Raw genomic sequence first — 18,396 nt, 5'->3', positions numbered from 1 at the left:
AGGTCAGATGTTTTGTGACTTTGTGATTTCTGATTCTTTTGTTGAGTTGTATTCAAGCAGTTAATTCTTTGCAATGAGACTCACACCCCTGCTTGTTCTTCCTAAACTGGTTAGGTGTTCTGGATTACAACTACAGAATAGACAGTTTTGTTGTTATCACCCAAACAAATGAAATCAACAGGGATTTGTAATTTTCCAGTAAGACGAGTACTTTTAAAACGTTAGGTTGTGAGGTATTGGTTGATATACAAATAACCAGATTTAGTGGCATAATGGGTGTTTTCTCCCCCCTCCATACATTATCACCATCTCCAGAGGAAAAGGTTTAGTTATTCACTTAAGATCACACAGCTAGAAGCAGAAATACCTTGTACTGGGGCTTATCTTGAACCTGTTTTTAGAGACGGCAACTAAATAAACTGCTCTGCTTCATTAGGAGAGACTCCAATGGAAAACTCATGAAAGGAGGCATTCCATAAAAGCCCACTCTCCCTTATCTGTTACCCACAAACAATGCTAGACAGATCATTTTTGAAATTATTTGTAAGCATGCTTCATCCAAATCCTTATCTATACCACATCCTATATCCCTCTCCATGCAGACTTCAAACCAAACCAAACCTGAAAAAGCCAACCAATCAACAAAAACAAAAAAGCAAAAACGCACAGATAATCCAAATAAACAAACAAAAAAACTGGTCTGGGGAAATCATGAGGTTTCCTCTTGAGAGCCAACCAGATGCTAGGACAGCCCGAGCTTTGGGTGTTTCAGAAATTGAACTTACTCTACACAAATCCCAGGGTAGTTGGCAGGGCCATCACAAATTTAAGCTTTGAAGCTTAATCAAATTTCACACACAGGTGGAAAGCCTATCTCTTCCCCACGCATACATTGTTCCTCTCCATTCCAATCTTCACTCCTACATAATCTACACCTGGTTTGACACCGAGTACAATTTCCAGCTGGAATGTGGGAGAGATGAAAAGAAACCTACCCTAGGTTGGAAATATTCAGAGAGCAAGATGTTCTAAGATTTTAACCAAGAATGGGGTATTTTGCTATATAAATGCTATCAACATCTTGAGGACTCTGGATAAAAAGATGCACTGATCAAAAAAGGCCCATTCCTATAAATTCTAAAAAGAAGCTTGCTGATGTGTGTCAGAGAACATAAATACAGTTTTTTTTTTTTTTTTTCCCCAACCCAAGTTTCTTGCCTGCTTTAGCTGGATCCTTTAAGATAACTTTAAATAATTATGTTTCATTAATGTGGAACAGGATGTGATTTCTGATCTTGGGGCTGCAGGTACTTAATGAAACTATCAAGCTATCTATGTTGATGCTTTATTTGAAGCAGTTCTTCTGAGTTTGAGAGTTCTTTCCTGCATCAAATGAATGAGACTCAAAGCAGAGAGGAAAAAAGAAAAAGGTACTTGTCAGTTTGAAAGTCACAGTTTATCTTTCTATAATTAGGAGAAAAAAAAAATGAAGAACCCATTGGTAGCAGGAAGAAGCAAGAGTCTTCTAGGGTCTGGCATCTGCAAGGAAATGAGAGAAAAAGAAGAGATCTTAGTTCCTGTCAGTGATAAAAACACCAACTACATCTGACAACAGGCCACATAACCTGATTAAAATCTCTTGGTCAGCTGGAAGAATCTGCTGTTGTTAATGGCAGAACACCAAGTACCTTCTGACCCTTAACTTTTCAGTTCCACTAAGCACACAGAAACTTGTTAATTGAATTAAAAACATTCTACACAGAGATCGATGTACACTCCTTGTGTCAACAGTTTCATGAGTGAGAAGAAAATCAGAATTGACTATCCATACAATTGACTCCTCGAGACAATTCTGGATTAATTTCAACTAACATATTGATCTTTTTCTCTTCTCACATACTCTATCTACTCATTAGTTCAGTAATATTTTTTGAGCTGTTTACAATGCACATTAGGGGAACAAAAATTAATATATCACCTGCTTAGAGACACGTACCTAGTAAAAAGATTTGTTTATAAAAACACAATGAGATAAAAGCATAGTAAATGCAAGGTGAACCGATCCTTTTTATGTATATGTATTAAAAAAAACCTCCACCCATACTTAAGTTCCTTAAGGGATAAAGTCCTATCTTCTCTTTTTTTATCTTTCCAAAGAAGCTACAGCATTCTACAACAGACATTCAAAATATGATGCTTTATTTTTTATTAAGAGAAAAAGGTCTGTGGCTGTTTAAGGATTCTTACCTAAACTAGGATAATTTTTTTCCCTTGGTTCCTCAGAGGTTATATAGAAAAATACATTTTCAGCATGTAAGGGGTTTAACAGCAAAGAGTTAAGTTCCAAAGGAGAGGAACATCTAGTATTCAGCATTAGAGACAGGAGCTTCTCCTAGGCTTTCATCTTAGAGTAACTTTTTTTTTTTTTGTAATCTCTACACCCAATGTGGGGCTCGAACTCGCAACTCCAAGATCAAGAGTTGCATGCTCTTCTGAGTCAGCCAGTCGCCCCTAGACCATTTTTATTAGGTAGCTATCCAGACGAGATGAGCACCAAGCATCTTGGGAGGCGTGTCAGAGAAGGCTTCAAAGTTCGCCATTCATCCAGGTCAGTGTGTGCTTTCCTGACACACCCCAGTGCTGCTGTAGCACTTTCTCTTCTGGGGCCAAATCTAATTTTCTGGTTTCCAGATGTATTTAACCATGTGACATCAGAACCTACCAAGAAAAATGGATAGTACCTAGAAGCAACTTGTAAATATTGTCCGTGGCTAAAGGGTGTTTGCTTTTAGAATCTCTTTTCTGCTTCTCACTAGAAGAAACATCAGTTTTGGTACAACATGAACCCTAACTCACAGGAGATCCACCTGCTTCACTGTCCAGAGGAAGCGAATGAACTGGAAGGCATCAGGCCAATTACTCATTAAGTAAATATTCACAGAGAGCCTACTATCTGCATGACAGTGGGGATATCATCTCCTCCCTAGACTAATAATATTCCTTTTGCCAGGAGCAAGACGGCCGGGCAACCTCAACCAAAATAGCATTTGAAGCATCAAATTTGGCTCTGCCATAGGTGTACACGGTTACCTCAAGGAAAGGCTTTCTCTGTAAAAAGATTTTGCTCCCTTCATATAGATTTTGTGAGATTCTACTAAATCAGGTATTCAGATAAGATCGACAGTGCAAGACTCTTAGAGACCCCAAACTTTTAAGTGCTCATTAAAAGGAGTGAATTTTTTGATGAGTGTTAAACTGTACAGCAAAGGAAAAATTGCAGAGCAGTGAAGCACAGCTGTCTGATTAATCTCAAGCCCATTAAAAAGGCATGATAGATCTAGAATGCAACTTTGATAAAAAAAAAAAAAAGAAGAAAAGAAAAAGGAAAAAGGCAATGTGTATTAACGTTAGGGAAAGCAACTTGGCATGTTAACAGAATTCTAATTTAACCAGTAAATGCCTATTCATTAGCGTGTAAAGCCATAATAGAAGCTATATACTTAAAAAACACAGGCACACACAAAGCTTTAATTTGGTACCATAATCTGAAAGAAAATTGGACCCAAATTGCTTTATGTCCAGTTAAATCTTGCTACCATCTGAAGAGATAGTGAAATAAAACTGAAACACTTACTTGATGAGATAGATATTCAGTTACTGTGCATTTCCATCTATGGAGTAGAAATATTTCAAAATAAATACACCATGACAATTGAAACTCACTCCATTCCCTATTCTTACTAAACACAAATGACTTATTCCTGGGGTAGGCTGAATTACAATATAAAAGTAGAAGAATTCAAAATTAGTGATTGGGTTCTACTCAAACGCATGGGAAAAGAATAGTTCATTCATTACCTATCAAGCCTTCAGGCATATGATCTGGTGATCTCATTTTTTTTGGAAATGGAAGTATCCAAAGGGAAATGTTTTAAAGGGAATCTTTTAGCCACCTACAAAATTAGCTCAAACAGCAGCAGAGACCGAAATCAAGGGAATGTGCATTTGGGAGCAACATTAGGAAAGTACGTATTAAATAAAAATGACAGTATCTTGGGTGTGGGAATTTATCAGGGTGATATGATATGAATTCAGTACCTATTTACCCAGAACGGCCTCTGATGCCTAGGGAAGACATCGGAATACTATTCTTAATGCCAGTTCTTCTGACTTATTACTTTCATTTTCTCTCTTTCATTTCCTTTTAGGTCTCTGCAATCCATTTCGAATCCCAGTTTCCTATTGATATTATGCCTTGAATGTCAGGGATGACTTCCTCCTAGGCAAAATTAATAGCTTTTTTATTGGTCCCCAAATTTGCCCACGGTATTTGATGTCAGTGGTCACCCCAACTTGAGCACATTCTTTTGGTTTCTGCGATCCTGTACTTTCCTGTTATTAACCAGGGCCAGGGCTAGGGTGAAGAAAGCGAAGTGCTCAGAATGCAAAATTCAAGGAGGCACTCACTCTCAGGGTCATGCGAGTGTAATGTGTTCACGCTGAACATGTTTTTGGCTAGTCAAGACCAACCATATTTACACAATGAAAAGAATAAAAGCATTTTGCCTTTATTTCACTTACTGTTTTTCCACGGCAGAACATACGGCAGAGACTTGGGAACACGCATGCCTGAAGCCAGGTTACTCTTATGTTCCATAACTATGTTGCTTGCAGGGCTGCAAAAAGAAAGACAAATTTGCCTATGCCCGCCTATCTGTATTCTCCAGGCAGGCACACACAAGACCATCAAAAATGTGTTTTTTGTAATTTGGGGGAAAACAGCAAACTACATTCTGAAATGTAAACACATTTCCATCAAAACATTCTTGCAATTAGAATGATTACTACTTCTCTGAAAAGCTCACTGTTCTGTAAAAGCATTAAGATGGGTCTGACCATTTTCATTTTCCAGAAATTGAGATAAACAGCAATGCCATCTACTGTTCAGTTGTGTGACAGGCTCATCAACTCACTCAACAAATATGAGAGATAAAATGCCAAGACAACCAAACCAAAGGCAACACATCTCATAGGACGGAGGGAAAATTAAAACTGTACTATTAAAATTCATCTTCACGTTCTTCTATTTTAGTGCACACACACAATAAGGTACACATGCAATTGTTAACTTATCTTAGGAGCTAAGAAATAAAAATTGATAAGCATTCTATTTGGGGAAAAATGAAGTCTAGCATCTCATTCCTTCATTTTCTAATCCATAAATATTTTCATTTCTGAATATTTGCAATTTGGTCTTGTTTGAAGATGAAGTAGTAATGAGAAATCTTTTTTTTTAAAGTTTATTTGGGGGGGAGAGAGGGAGGGAAAGAGGGAGGGAGGAGGGAGGGGGGAGGGGGGGAGGGGGGAGAGAGGGAGAGAGAGAGAGGGAGAGAATATGAGAATGAATGAGTGAATATGCAGAAATGAGCAGGGGAGACAGAACCCCAAGCAGGCTCCACTCCCTGATCTCATGAACCATGAAATCACAACCACGACCTGAGCTGAAATGTAGAGTTGGGATGCTCAACAGACTGAACCACCCAGGCTCCCCAGTAATGAGAAATCTTATAGATTTAGATACAAATCAGTGGAAAGAAGAGATGTATTTTCTTCCCTACCCAAAGGTACTCTGGCTTACCCAGTTTCAAGTCACAAACTTTTAAGATTATTTTTCCTTAGACATTAGCTACCCAGAGTAAAACTGATCCATGTGGTGTAGCTGGAGAATTTTTTTCAAAGTGTTTAAATACTGTGAACCTAGCAAAAAAACCAAACAGACACAAGAATGTCTCGTACCACTGTCTCCCTTGCTAGGCTATAAGCTAGTATTTTTGTGTTCCCATAGTGATTAACACAAAGCATGTGACTTTTTTATGAACTGAGGAATAAAAAAGGAAAATAACTCGTCAAAACCACATCTAGACTACATTACCACCAAGTAACACCATTAAGGAACGAGATCAAATCAGGCTTTGGTGGCTTCCTTTGGTAACAGAGCACTTGGATTTTGGGAGGCAGTGCTGGGAACGAGACCATTTCATTTACCTGTTGTTGCCACAGTAGTTGGCTGTGCCCCAGACAAATGGGGTGCTGGTCTGTTCCCACAGATCTGCCAAAGAAAGCAAAACACAGTTTGTGGTGCTGTAGTTTATGCTAGTTGAATCTGTAAGGTGGGAAATAATACACCTAAGTTTAGAGAAGCAAGTAAAAATTGATCAAGTACCCTGCCTGACACAGTAGCAGGGATTTAATTGAAGGATATAAACACAGCAACATAAATAATAATAAACGTGCCCAGTAACAACCAAACACAGATGGTACAACACAATTTATGGAAAAAAACAGATGTAAAGAAGTGCTTCTTCCAATCAAGAGGGATAGGCTGTTCCACGTGTCTGCACAGTGATACAAATGTGCTCGTTCTGGGGCCCAATAAAAATAATAAGGCATTCTGCACAACATGGTGTGCTCATAAAAAAGGAAAATCTTCCTTCTGTCTAAAGCAAATGACTTGAGAATTTAGACACTGTGAAGAAAAAGACATAGAAACACTTCACCTTTATCCCAGTCTTCATCGCAAGGAGGGCACTGCCAGGTGCTCTCGGCCAGAGACTCTTGTCCAAGGTTCCTGGTTTGGTTGACTGCAAGATAATAAAGACTCTGCTGTAAGAAGGGGACATCGCCAATTATGTTAAAAGGGGTCAATGGCCTAAAAGGTTGCAGGGTAGCCTAACAGGTCTTTGTTTCCGAAAAATGGATGCTACAAAAGCTAAACAGAGAGGTCTTATCCCTTTGCTGACAGAAGAAAGAGAAGCAGAAACAAAGACATTTATCATATTTACGGCAATAAAATGATTCTTATTTTTAGATGAATTATTGGTAAAATGGATCAGGCTGTTCAGAAGGGAAAGCAGTCTGACAAACACAACCTGACAACCTGTTACTGATGAGATAAAAAACTCAAAGGCAGAAAGGTATTATTCTTCTGAAATGATGAAAGTCAAAAATCAAGGTGACAACATAGCACAATACATAGCTAGGGCTAACCTCTAGCACTGGAACATTTTAGCTAGTCTTACCAACATCCTGCTCAATACAACTTTTATCATCACAGCTTGAGATATGGTGGCTGATTTCGGCCCGAGGAACCTGGTGGCGAGCATTGAAGGGACAAGTAGCCAATTTGTTTGCGACATCAGGATGATTCTGCAGAACACAAATTAAGGGGTCTGTCAAAATAAGGAGGTTTATTCTATAAACGACTCCACTAATATCTCTCAATAAACTTGTGGCTTAACTATGGGAGGCAAACTCATGGTAGAAAAGTGAGAGGGAATTATTTATCACTCACACAGACTGTACAGGTGACCTCAAGATCATCAAAACATAAGTTTCTTTGTTAGGATCACAGAGACTGACAACACAGATACTGGGTCAAAAGTGGCTTATACGGAAGGACATGGTGAATTTCGGATTGGGTATTTGAGCCATCTTTCTCAGGATCACAAGACTCTGGCAGCACAGCCTATAACGGTGGAGCTCTCTGGATGTCTTTGAAGGGTGATATTCAGGAAACAGTAACACGGAAACACGCTCTTGGTCTGCATTGCAGTAGCGCCCCTATTATTGCAATGCAATAGTGCTGGAAAATAGCTGTTGGAAGGGAGCCGCAGAAGCAGCAAAGCAATGGCTTTTTAGATTAACACAGGAACACTTATTTAAAGTAACGATCCCTGAAATGACGCTGTGAACAATTTGACCTTTATTTTGGTTATTGTACTGAGGAAAAGCCCAAATGAGGGTCTGTTCTGCTGACCAAGTTTCTTATTTTAAAAAACAAAACAACAAAGTATTTAACATCACCCAAATCCTGTAGCAAGTATATCAGCAGTTAAGAAATTCATTTATTATTAGAAGCAAAACACGTATCACAAATGATACTCAAAAATGTAAAAATAATGTGAAGGGGGAGGACACTAGAGAAAAACAGAGGATGAAGAAAATTGTGAGGAATTTGCAAGCATTCCAATGCAAAGATTTTTGCGGTGAAAGATTAAGAGCATCACAAGAAGAGAGTTAAAGACAGTGTCTTTTTATCGCTTGGCTTCCTTTCCCAACCTTTACCCTTGGGGCATGTTTGAGAGCCTAGGGAAGGAAGTCATTGTGGTATCTGCTGGTCCAGATTATCCAGGTTCAACTTTAAGGGATCCTTGCTCTAGAGATTCAAAAGGGGTGGAGAAATGATCACCAATGGCATTACAACCATGTCTCCAAGATTACAAGAGAAACACCCTTTAAAGGATGTTAATGCATACATGAATTGTATGCAGTTTGGATTAAATACCAAAAATGTTGTCCAAGCAAAAGTCCTTGCAGACCTTTGCCCTCTGTATCTGACATCTGTATTCTAAAAATCCTTTCTAAGTGCCTCAATTAGTATACCAGAATTAAAGTAGTTTACATCAGCTAAGACCAGAGAAAAAACTCAGATGACTTCTTCCCCCCCACCCTCCCAAACCCCAAAGACGCTTACTGTTTAAACTTGGAGAAATGATTATTTTTAGGAATCTTTTCTTAGGCTAACCTCTAGCTGTTCAACTTCTCTAACACTGCTAAACACACAAACAAAAAAATAAAAAATAAGTGTATTATGGCACTCAATCCTTATCAGGACAACGAACACATCAAATTTACAAGCCAAGAGGGATTTCTCGTTGCTAGCAAAATTAGTGTTTCCTCTGTTTTACAAAGAGTGAAAAGAGCATATAAAGGGTGTTTTCTCACTAGTTAAGGGGGAAAAAAATGAAAACGAGAAAAAATTTATGTACTCAAGAAATAAATTCCTTTCTATAAATGTTGGTAGTTAGAGTCCTAAAACAATTCCGGCATTAAGTTAAAACACTTTTGTTAAAATTATACGGTTATTTACAAAATCTGGCCTCTTAAAAGAACTCAGGAGGTCATTACAAGGCAAATAATGCAAACAATATCTTACCTTTCTGCACTTGATAAGATGATAAGGAAACCTGCAGGCCCTGATCTGGTGGTTTTTATCATAGGGGCATTGTAATAACTTTTCAGGGTCCAGGGAATCGACTAAAAGAGAGAAAGGTAGGATAAACATAAACCCAACCAGCCTTTGTACAACTCCAGTATTCCAGACACACTGGATTTTTCAACAGAATCTTTAACAATAGAACAAGTCAGTCTAATGACAACTTGGCATTTTAAAAAAAAGGGTGACTAAACATTTAAACACGAAAATGTAACTCCGAGAAGATAAAACTGTATTACCACCAAATCTTGGGAAGTCTAGCAAAACAAGCTATCATGGGATAGCTTGATAGGATATTGATAAGATAGGATCTTATTAGTTCATATTTGGTTGTACATAAATTTGTTTTATACGAAGAGTAACAATGAAAACAACAATAAAGTTAAATGAAATGACAGCCTCTTCTCCCTTCTAGATGTGCTAATTCAGGGTCATTCTTACCTCTAGCTAGCCAAACCAAAGCCTCCCAACCAGTATGCTAAAGGTCAGAATGGATGGTGTGCCAATATATTGATGGGGGATTCCTCTGCACGTGTGCCCTCTATCCCCCATCAGTCAGTTCTAGGGCAAATTGAGGGTAGTTAATACCCTTTGCCAGCATTCCTGCCTATTTACTAGTATGCCAGGTCGTGAAAATAGTTCATAAGCACTGCTCTAGATCTAGATTTCTTTTTCGTTTGTTTTGACTACTGTTAAGTAGTTCCTGATATTGGTTGCTGCAGACACCTCTCAAATGAAAACAATACCTTTATCAGACAGGTGGTTTTACCTTTTTTTTTTTTTTTTTTTAATTTATCTTGAGAGAGAGAATATGCCTGTATGTGTGCTCACATGTGCGGGAGAAGAGAGAGAGGGAGAGAGAACCCCAAGCAGGCTTTGGGTTGTCAGTGAGGACCCAACGCAGTGTGAGATCATGACCTGAGCCAAAACCAAGGGTTGGACATTCAAACAACTGAGCCACCTAGGCGCCCTGGTGGTTTTACTTTTCATAGTTTGGAACACAGGTGAGGAAAAACCAGAATTCTCTAATCTAGTGATTATCAAGTTAGATAAAAAAAAAAGTAAGCTACAAAAACAGAACCTCCTAAGTTTAAGACAATTGCAGACATATGTGAAAGAAAGCCCCTAACCTAGATCATGCTATTTAAAACTACCCTTAGAAGACTATACTTTTGGGGTGCCTGGGTGGCACAGTTAACCATCTGACTTCAGCTCAGGTCATGATCTTGCGTTTCGTGATTCGAGCCCCACGTTGGGCTCTGTGCTGACAGCTGAGAGCCTGAGGCCTGCTTCGGATTCTGTGTCTCCCTCTCTCTTTACCCTTTGCCCGCTCGTGTGCGCGCACACACACACACACCCTCTCTCTCTCTCTCTCAAAAAAAAACAAACATTTTTTTTTTTTTTAAAAGAAGACTATACTTTCAGGAATTACCTCTATAGTTACGAAAGAAGTTTCTCTAAATGGATAATGCTACCTGTAGACTTCACATGATGCCCAAGCTGAGCCCCAAATTCTAACAAGCTTGGTTAAGAAAGGAAAATTAAATGGCTAAGCACATTCTGAGTATATTATGAGGACAAGAGGCAACCTAATAAAATGCTGTTGCCATCACTGAAGGCAATGATAAAAGTGAAATCATGTAAACAATTCACATTTGATAAGCAGCTTATAAACCAGGAGACTGCTCTGAAAATCAGAGGTCAGTGGGGAATTGAAACAGGCAGTTTCACTGGGAGAGTGGTAAACATGGAATAGACTGCTAGCCATGATCGTGATGCAAATGAGCCAGAAAGGTGACTTGAAGGACGGAAAGAATAGGAAGGAAAAGTATTAGAGGACAGGCAGGCTTGTTACGCCAACCGGGCTCATATTTCTGAAGCTTCAAGACACCCAGGGAGAGTTTACAGATAGAATTCTTATTAGTTTCTCTTCATTTAATCCATTCCATCATGAGCACGTCGGGCCATGTCAGCAGCTGACTGACTGGACACACCTTATGACTCGTACACGTTATACTACCCGTACAGTGCCATGCATCAGAGCTGATAATGATGGCTTCCTACCATTAACGCTTTACTTCCTGGCCTCTGGTAACTTAGGTCAGCTCTCAACTGGTTTCTAGATTTGAAAAATTTTATTTTACTTCTAAGTAAAAAAATTTTCATGGTGATAAACAGATACACAGCATAAAATTTGCCATCTTGGGGCGCCTGGGTGGCTCAGTCGGTTAAGCATCCGACTTCAGCTCAGGTCACGATCTCACGGTCCGTGAGTTCGAGCCCCGCGTCGGGCTCTGGGCTGATGGCTCAGAGCCTGGAGCCTGCTTCCGATTCTGTGTCTCCCTCTCTCTCTGCCCCTCCCCCGTTCATGCTCTGTCTCTCTCTGTCTCAAAAATAAATAAAAGTTAAAAAAAAAAATTTGCCATCTTAACCATTTGTAAGTCTATAGTCCGGTAGTGTTAGGTATATTCACATTGTTGTGCAACCAGTTTCCAGAATTTTTTGCCTAGCAGAACTGAAACGCTATACCCATCAAGCAATCCAGAACCAAAATGCTATCCCCATCAAGCAACAACTCCCCATTCTCTCCTCTCCCCAATCCCTAGCAACCAGTAATCCTGCTTCTTGTTTATATGAGTTTGACTACTCTAAATACTTTATATAAGTAAAAGCATAGGGTAGTCTTGTTTAAAATTTTTTATTTTATTAAAAAAAAATTTTTTTTAATGTTTTAATTTATTTTTGAGGGACGGAGCGTGAGGGGAAGACACAGAATCTGAAGCAGGGTCCAGGCTCTGAGCTGTCAGCACAGAGCCCTATGCGGGGCCCGAACCCATGAACAGGGAGATCATGACCTGAGCCGAAGTCAGACGTTTAACAGACTGAGCCATCCAGTCGCCCCTAGGGTAGTCTTTTTTTGACAGGCTTATTTCATTTGGCATAATGTCCTCAAGGTTCATCCATATAGTAGTATGTGACAGGATTTCCTGCACCTATTTTGCTATTTGTTTTTTTTAAGTTTTTATTTACATTTTTAAATAATCTCTACCCCCAATGTGGGGCTTGAACTCACAACCCTGAGATCAAGAGTTGCATGCTCTTCCAACTGAGCCAGCCGGATGCTCTGACCCCCTGCCCCCTTTTTTTAAAACTTAATATATCCTGGAGCTCCTTCTATGTCAGTGCATACAAGGAATATTCAAACAAACAAACAAACCAAAAACAACCAAACCATAACAGGAATATTTTAGTGTTGCATAGGGATGGGCCATAGATTTTTAATCAGTTTTTATACGGATGGACATTTAGGTTGTTTCCAGTTTTTTGTTATTATATATAATGTTGTGACTAACAATCTGGTATACACTTCTTTGTGTACCGTATGAGCATTTCTCTTGGACAGATACCTAAGAGTGTGGCATTGAGATACAGGTGTATTTAAAGTCCTAAATACCTGTAATAAATACTATCAAACTGCTCAGCAAAAACTCTGTCTGGCTTTTTGGGAATATAACTTAATTTGGAAAACAGAGTAGGCCCTGTAGATAAGCTGCCTCTAAAAGCACAGACTCAGATGTTCCTTACCCTTGGGTAGGGCCTGGAACCCACGTGAGAAAAAATGGAGGAAACTTCATAGAAATCAGGACTAGACCCAACAAAAGTATCAACAGCTAAGAGGTACGGCTCCCAAGCAGAAACTGGAAATCTTCTGGAATCTATCAAATTAATTTTTTTAAGTTTATTTATTTTTGAGAGAGAAAGAGCATGTGTGTGCATGCGTGAGTGCGCGTGCTCGCATGTAAGTGGGGAAGGGGCAGAGAGAGAGGGGGAGAGAGAGAATCTCAAGCAGGCTCTGTACCCTCAGCATCAGCGAAGGGCTTGATCCCAGGAACAATGAGGTCATGACCTGAGACAAACTAAGAGTCAGACATTTAACCAACTGAGCCACCCAGGGGCCCCACAATCTATCAGATTAAGGTTAAAATTTAAGGTTGAGAAGGTCAAGTATATTCTAAAGCAGAGCTTCTCAAACTTTAACATAATCCCTAGGCGTTAAATCACTTGGGGACTGTGTTAAAATGCAGATTCTGATTCAGTAGGTCTGGGATGGTGTCCTGACACTGTGCATTTCTAACACACTCCCAAGTGATATTTTTCTAAGCAAAATAGAAACATATGGCTGAAAAAAGTAAAGAATGAGAGACATAAAGGGGAGTTGTTGCTTTCTAATTTAATAGAGTAGTAAGCTTCCAAGAAGAAATAAATATTTATCTGCCTATCTCACATGGAATTCCAGGCTTAAATTATAATATTTTAAGAAAAATTAAGGGAGTAGGGGAGGGAGCCCTACGGAAGACCAAAGAGAATCAGCTTTCTAGATCAGGGATTCTCAAAGTGTGGTCCTCTGATAAGCAGCCTCGCCTGAAATCATGTCAGAACTGCAAATTCTTGGGTCCCAGACCTTCTGAATGAGAAATTGTGGGATTGAGTCCAGCAATCTGAGTTTTAACAAGCTCCCTCGGTGATTCTGCTGCATGCTCAAAAGTCTGAAAACCTCTGATGTAGATATTTAATAACGACCATTTCCATGTAGTTTCTATAGATTGGTAATAAAGATTCTACTGGACTCTTCCTTGAAGGTAAAATGGAACAAAAATATCCTTTCGTTGGAACTTACTCTAAAGACATTCTGAACGAGACAGCAAAGTAAGAAACAAAGCAGGCCCCGCTGACAAGTTTCATCCATTCACTGATGCAGAGGTTCTTTAAACTTGGTTAGGACCTAGAAAGCATAGTGCCTTATGGTATCAAGTATGGCATGGCACATGAAAAACATAGGACTCTGTCCCTTACTACGCGACCTTGGGAAAGTCAGTTAACCCAGGTTCTATTTTCTCGTAGGTAAAATCTGAACGTTAAATGAAATGATTTTTCAGGTTTCTTTTGTTTTTACGTTTGTATGATTCTAGGTGCTCACTCCCTTTTGACTTCTTGGGCCATCTAAGGTGCCTGGGTCACTTGAGAATTAAGAACTCTTCCTAGGATGTCTTTAAATCCTAAAAATTCAACGTACGTCAACATCATTATGTACACAATATTATTCCTCACAATAGAAAGAAAACAGGGGTTACTAGCCCCTTGTACTTAATAGGAGCAACTGAAGTCCTGAGAAATTAAAATGCTTCATTTAATAAAAATATAGTTTAACACAGCTGTCCCAACTGTAGCCTTTTCAAAGCTTGATAAATTTCAAGTGTCTTATTTCTTTTTAAAAAAAAATTTTTTTTTAACTTTTTAAATTTATTTTTGAGACAGAGAGAGACAGAGCATGAATGGGGGAGGGGCAGAGAGAGAGGGAGACACAGAATCGGAAGCAGGCTCCAGGCTCCGAGCCATCAGCCCAGAGCCCGACGCGGGGCTCGAACTCACAGACTGTGAGATCGTGACCTGAGCCGAAGTTGGACGCCCAACCGACTGAGCCACCCAGGCGCCCCTCAAGTGTCTTATTTCAACTTTGGGTATTTCTCTACTACCTACCACATAGACATCTTCAGCAGTTTAGGGAGAAATGTGAATCCTTCCCAACACACAAAGTCTTGTCAGACATAAAACTATATGTAAAGAATTTAACTTATTTTCTAAAAGCAACAAGAAGTACATACTGTAAGTTTCTTCCATGTTGGAAATGAAGGAGCTGAATCCAAGTGCTGAGGGGGGAAAAAAAAAGCAGTGGTTCAGGTAACCAGAAATAAAAATGTACCAAAGGAAGTCCCAAAAAGGGGAGTCGAACTGGAATTGAAGCTACCCAAGTTCAATATAAGAAAGCCTGACTGTCCTGTTCCCCCAAATATTTACCCTCCTTTAAAGCATTCTTTACTACTTTGAAGTATTTTAACATGCTTGCCTAACACACGTTCTTGGAATAAATTCTAGGGCTCACAGTTAAGAAAAACCAAATATGACTACTAATTTAAACTGTATTCAGGTGATAAGGCAGTCTACTTTAAGTACACACGTAATGGATCCAATAAGCCCAGAGCCATTCTAGCTTATTATTTCTGTGACTTTTTCTAAGCACGACTGCGAAGTGCCACACTTATTCCAGTGATGTTTCACCTCCCTTCCCCCCTGCCAATCTCCTATGCTAAAATGGATACACTTGGTTAAGTGCCTCCAGTTAGAACTCATTCCCTGTACCACTGAGGGAAAACTTTTGAATGTTAGGACTTAAGAACTGTTCATTTTATGGATACCACAGTAACAAAAGTACAGCTCTCCACCAGAAATGCAGACGATTAAAGGATAGGAAATAGTTCTGTAGTTTGGATCCTCTTCTACTGAAGATCTCCCCCTATTTAGCATTGTGATTAAACAAACATCATTATGGGGAAGAACTAAATTTATATAAAGCCATTCTCATAGGAAACTCCTGAAAATTGGCTAGATTTACGGCTATTGTCTCTAGAGCAAGCTCTGCTTTGGCCCTTCATACAATTCTACACCCCTTCCCCCCATTCTATGACATAAGCAGCCTTGGAATCTATGATAGGAAATACAAGTGATCAGCTGGAACTCTAGTTTAGAAATTTGCTGTGGAGCCCATTTCTTAATGACAACTGTTAGTGGAAGTGTTGTAAAAAATATTTTTCATATCTGGATTAAGAAATCCCGATCTGCCTTTTGACAAGTTTTACTTATACGTACTTTACACGTTTTCAATAAAAACTAAGAGGTTTGGAAAGAAGAACCAAGTATTAGGTTCCTTGATTTTTAAGCCACCGTAAACTTTGGGGGCAGAACGCCTAATTAGAGTAGACTAAGGGCCCTGGAACCCATAGCTTCATCATTCAGCCGTGTCCACTGAAGTATCTTCCGTAACGAACTGTTAACAGGCGATTCTTTACCTTTTCCCTAGTACTAGACCGCGGTGAAATGGACAAATTACGTGAAGCAGTCAAGTTTGGGGGGCTGGATGTAGTCTGAAGCGACCGGTTAAACTCTTAACAGAGATGGGGTCTCAGTAAAACTATCGTTTTTCTTCCTTTAAACGAAACAATCAGAGTAGATTTAAGCAAGGAGACTAAACTCGAGAAGGGGGGGGGGGGGGGGGAAGGTGGTTAACTTAAAAAAATGGAGACAAAAGAGGTAGAGGCCCTCGGGGTGCGCAGTCACAACAGCAGCGCCGGGAACCCACAGTCCCAAGGCTACGGGAGGAAAAAGGAAGATATTAGAGGGCGAAGGTGTCCCAGCACACTAAAGGGGAGGTGTTCGGCGGCCCCAAGCCAGACGGGCCTCGCCTTCCCTACCTGGTCGAGACACGCTCTTCCCACAGTGGCTTTCTCCTCACCTCCGCGCCCCAGCAACGCTCGTTTCCGGCCCCTGACGTTGGAGGGTGGGGCCCCCACTTCCTGTGACGCTGGCCTCTGCTCCGCGGGAGCGTGGGCTGCGTGGACCCTCCTTTCCCTCGCCGTGGGCCCCGCCTTGGCCCCTTCCTGCCCTTCAGGTTCCCCCACCTCGCGCCATTCTCCTTTTTTAGCCCATCCTCCTGGGGGTCTCCGGAACGGTAGTGGCCTTGCGTGGGTGGAACCCGCCCTGCCTTCCTCGGGGTTCGTGGCGGCCATCTTAGGAAGGCGAATGTGCGCTCGAAGCGGGAATGAGACTGGTTAGGGCCGGCTGCTGGTGGGAAGGAAGCCTTGTTGGTGTCAGTTACCCAGGTAGAAGTGTAATTTGGATTTTGCGGGGCGGGAAGAGGGAAATCGTAAAGGAGACAAGCCTACAGAAGAGCCTAAACAAACAAAACACCAAGGACAGGAATCTAGTTGTTTTTGTTTAGCAAGCGTTGTAGAATCTTAAAATTCAGAAGTCAATAATAGTAGGTAAGAATGCTTGGGAGGGAGGATGACCTCGTTGGGTTAAAGGGAGTTTTAGAGTTGAGGGGAGAGCTCAGTGAAAAGAGTTGGAGAGGTGAAGGGAGCCAGAAAGCTTAACTTGATAATGGAAACCCAAACATAGATTTGTTCGCCCTGTTGTGGAAACTGTGATACACACACACACACACACACACACACGCACACACGCGGTACTTGTCCCTGAAGTGCTTAGGAAAACAGGCCTAGAGTGGATGAAAGGCAAAATAGCAGTATAACAGATGTCAAAAATATGGTCAGGACTGGAAATTTACATTAGGAAGAAATCACTGAGGCCCAAAGTAAGCTGGGAAGGCTTTATGGAAAAAAAGGACTTGTGGTCTTTGAAGGTTAGACAGGAAAAAAGGAAGATGTTGACATCTGTTATGGTAGATCTGGTGATACTATTTTTCAAAACCAAGAAGTAAAAATATGATATGACAAAAATTTTTGTACTGTCCAAAGTATAGGAGGCAGTATGAGAGATCAGTCTGAGTACTGAAATATTGGGATTTTTGAAACATATCAGTGACTAATAGAGCCTAAATGTGACTTAGGAGAACTTATCCTGATAGCATGAACTGAATGTGGCTTCAGTGAAAAGGATCACAGATGGTACATTTTATTTTTCCGAGAATACTCTAAACATAATTCGTTACCTGTTGTTGGTTTTTTTTTTTTTTTTTTTTTTTTAAGATTATCAGCTCTTGGACTTAGGAGTGTGCATCACAGTCTTTGGCTCATATTAAGACCCTAAAAAGAAATGTGTTGTTAGGTGCCCTGCCCAAGCCATTCTTGTAGGCTAGTGATTTTTAATCTTGTCTGTACATTCCAATCATCTGGGGAGCCCAAGTTCCCCTTCCAGACCAGTTAATCAGAAAGGGCTGGGCATAGTTATTTTTAAAAAGCTACCCAGATGATTCTAATGTGCAGTCAAGGCTGGGAACCACTGACCTAGGCACTGTTTTGCATTTAGGAAAGCTATTCTTTCACCTGAGTGGCCTGGATAATTCCTGTGAAGGAGGAGCAAGCTGTTAAAGTGCTTCTTGAAAGATAATAGCTAAGAATGAAAGCTTCACTGCAAGCCTAGCACAAAGCATTTTAGAGAAAGCTGCTGTTTCGGCAAATCGGTTTCAGATTGTTAGGAATATCTTAAGGTAACCTTTCTGAAATTCTAAACCTCTTAATTTATCACATCATTCATGCAGATTGGTGGGGCCAATGTGATTTGAAGTGAAATGTGATTTTTCAGGCTTCAAATTGCAGTAAGCTGGTGAAATTGTTGACATTGTTACTGTGACCCATAAGTACTTTTCAGATACCTGCAGACTGAAATTTCTGAGGAAGACCTAGGGCTTGAGAGGACGGAAGGGGTGGGTGGGTTCCAAACCAGAATCCAAAGTCAGGCTTCACTGCGTTCAGTAATGCGTCAGG

At 40.2% G+C, this 18,396-nt stretch overlaps 1 protein-coding gene and 1 long non-coding RNA gene across 4 annotated transcripts in view; one reads left to right on the top strand and one right to left on the bottom strand.

The window, feature by feature from the left end:
- LOC109249254 (uncharacterized) overlaps positions 1-5,135 on the top strand; it is a 28,817-nt gene extending 23,682 nt beyond the window's left edge. For both annotated transcript variants that reach the window (XR_002072510.2, XR_002072508.2), the window contains exons 3-4: positions 2,817-2,927; positions 4,209-5,135. This is a non-coding gene — a long non-coding RNA (uncharacterized LOC109249254). The remainder of the gene's footprint in view (positions 1-2,816; positions 2,928-4,208) is intronic.
- Positions 1,332-16,572, bottom strand: GTSF1 (gametocyte specific factor 1). 2 transcript variants are annotated; one of them, XM_019419630.2, is made up of 9 exons: positions 16,363-16,572; positions 14,719-14,763; positions 8,996-9,096; positions 7,080-7,206; positions 6,558-6,641; positions 6,046-6,109; positions 4,582-4,676; positions 3,635-3,671; positions 1,332-1,539 (listed from the first exon to the last, which is right to left on the bottom strand). In XM_019419630.2, exons 2-8 carry the CDS (start codon positions 14,732-14,734, stop codon positions 3,655-3,657), a joined length of 504 nt encoding a protein of 167 aa, XP_019275175.1. In that variant the 5' UTR covers positions 14,735-14,763; positions 16,363-16,572; the 3' UTR covers positions 1,332-1,539; positions 3,635-3,654. The 2 variants fall into 2 exon arrangements, with proteins under 2 accessions (XP_019275175.1, XP_019275174.1); XM_019419629.2 differs by lacking the exon at positions 16,363-16,572 and adding an exon at positions 15,337-15,480.
- Between the last annotated feature and the right edge of the window lie 1,824 nt (positions 16,573-18,396).

Source organism: Panthera pardus, unplaced genomic scaffold, assembly GCF_024362965.1.
Source record: "Panthera pardus isolate Hobbes unplaced genomic scaffold, ASM2436296v1 HiC_scaffold_6, whole genome shotgun sequence".
NCBI classification, from domain to species: domain Eukaryota; kingdom Metazoa; phylum Chordata; class Mammalia; order Carnivora; family Felidae; genus Panthera; species Panthera pardus.
Note: the sequence above shows the minus strand (reverse complement) of the source record. Positions and strands in the feature narration are given on the sequence as shown.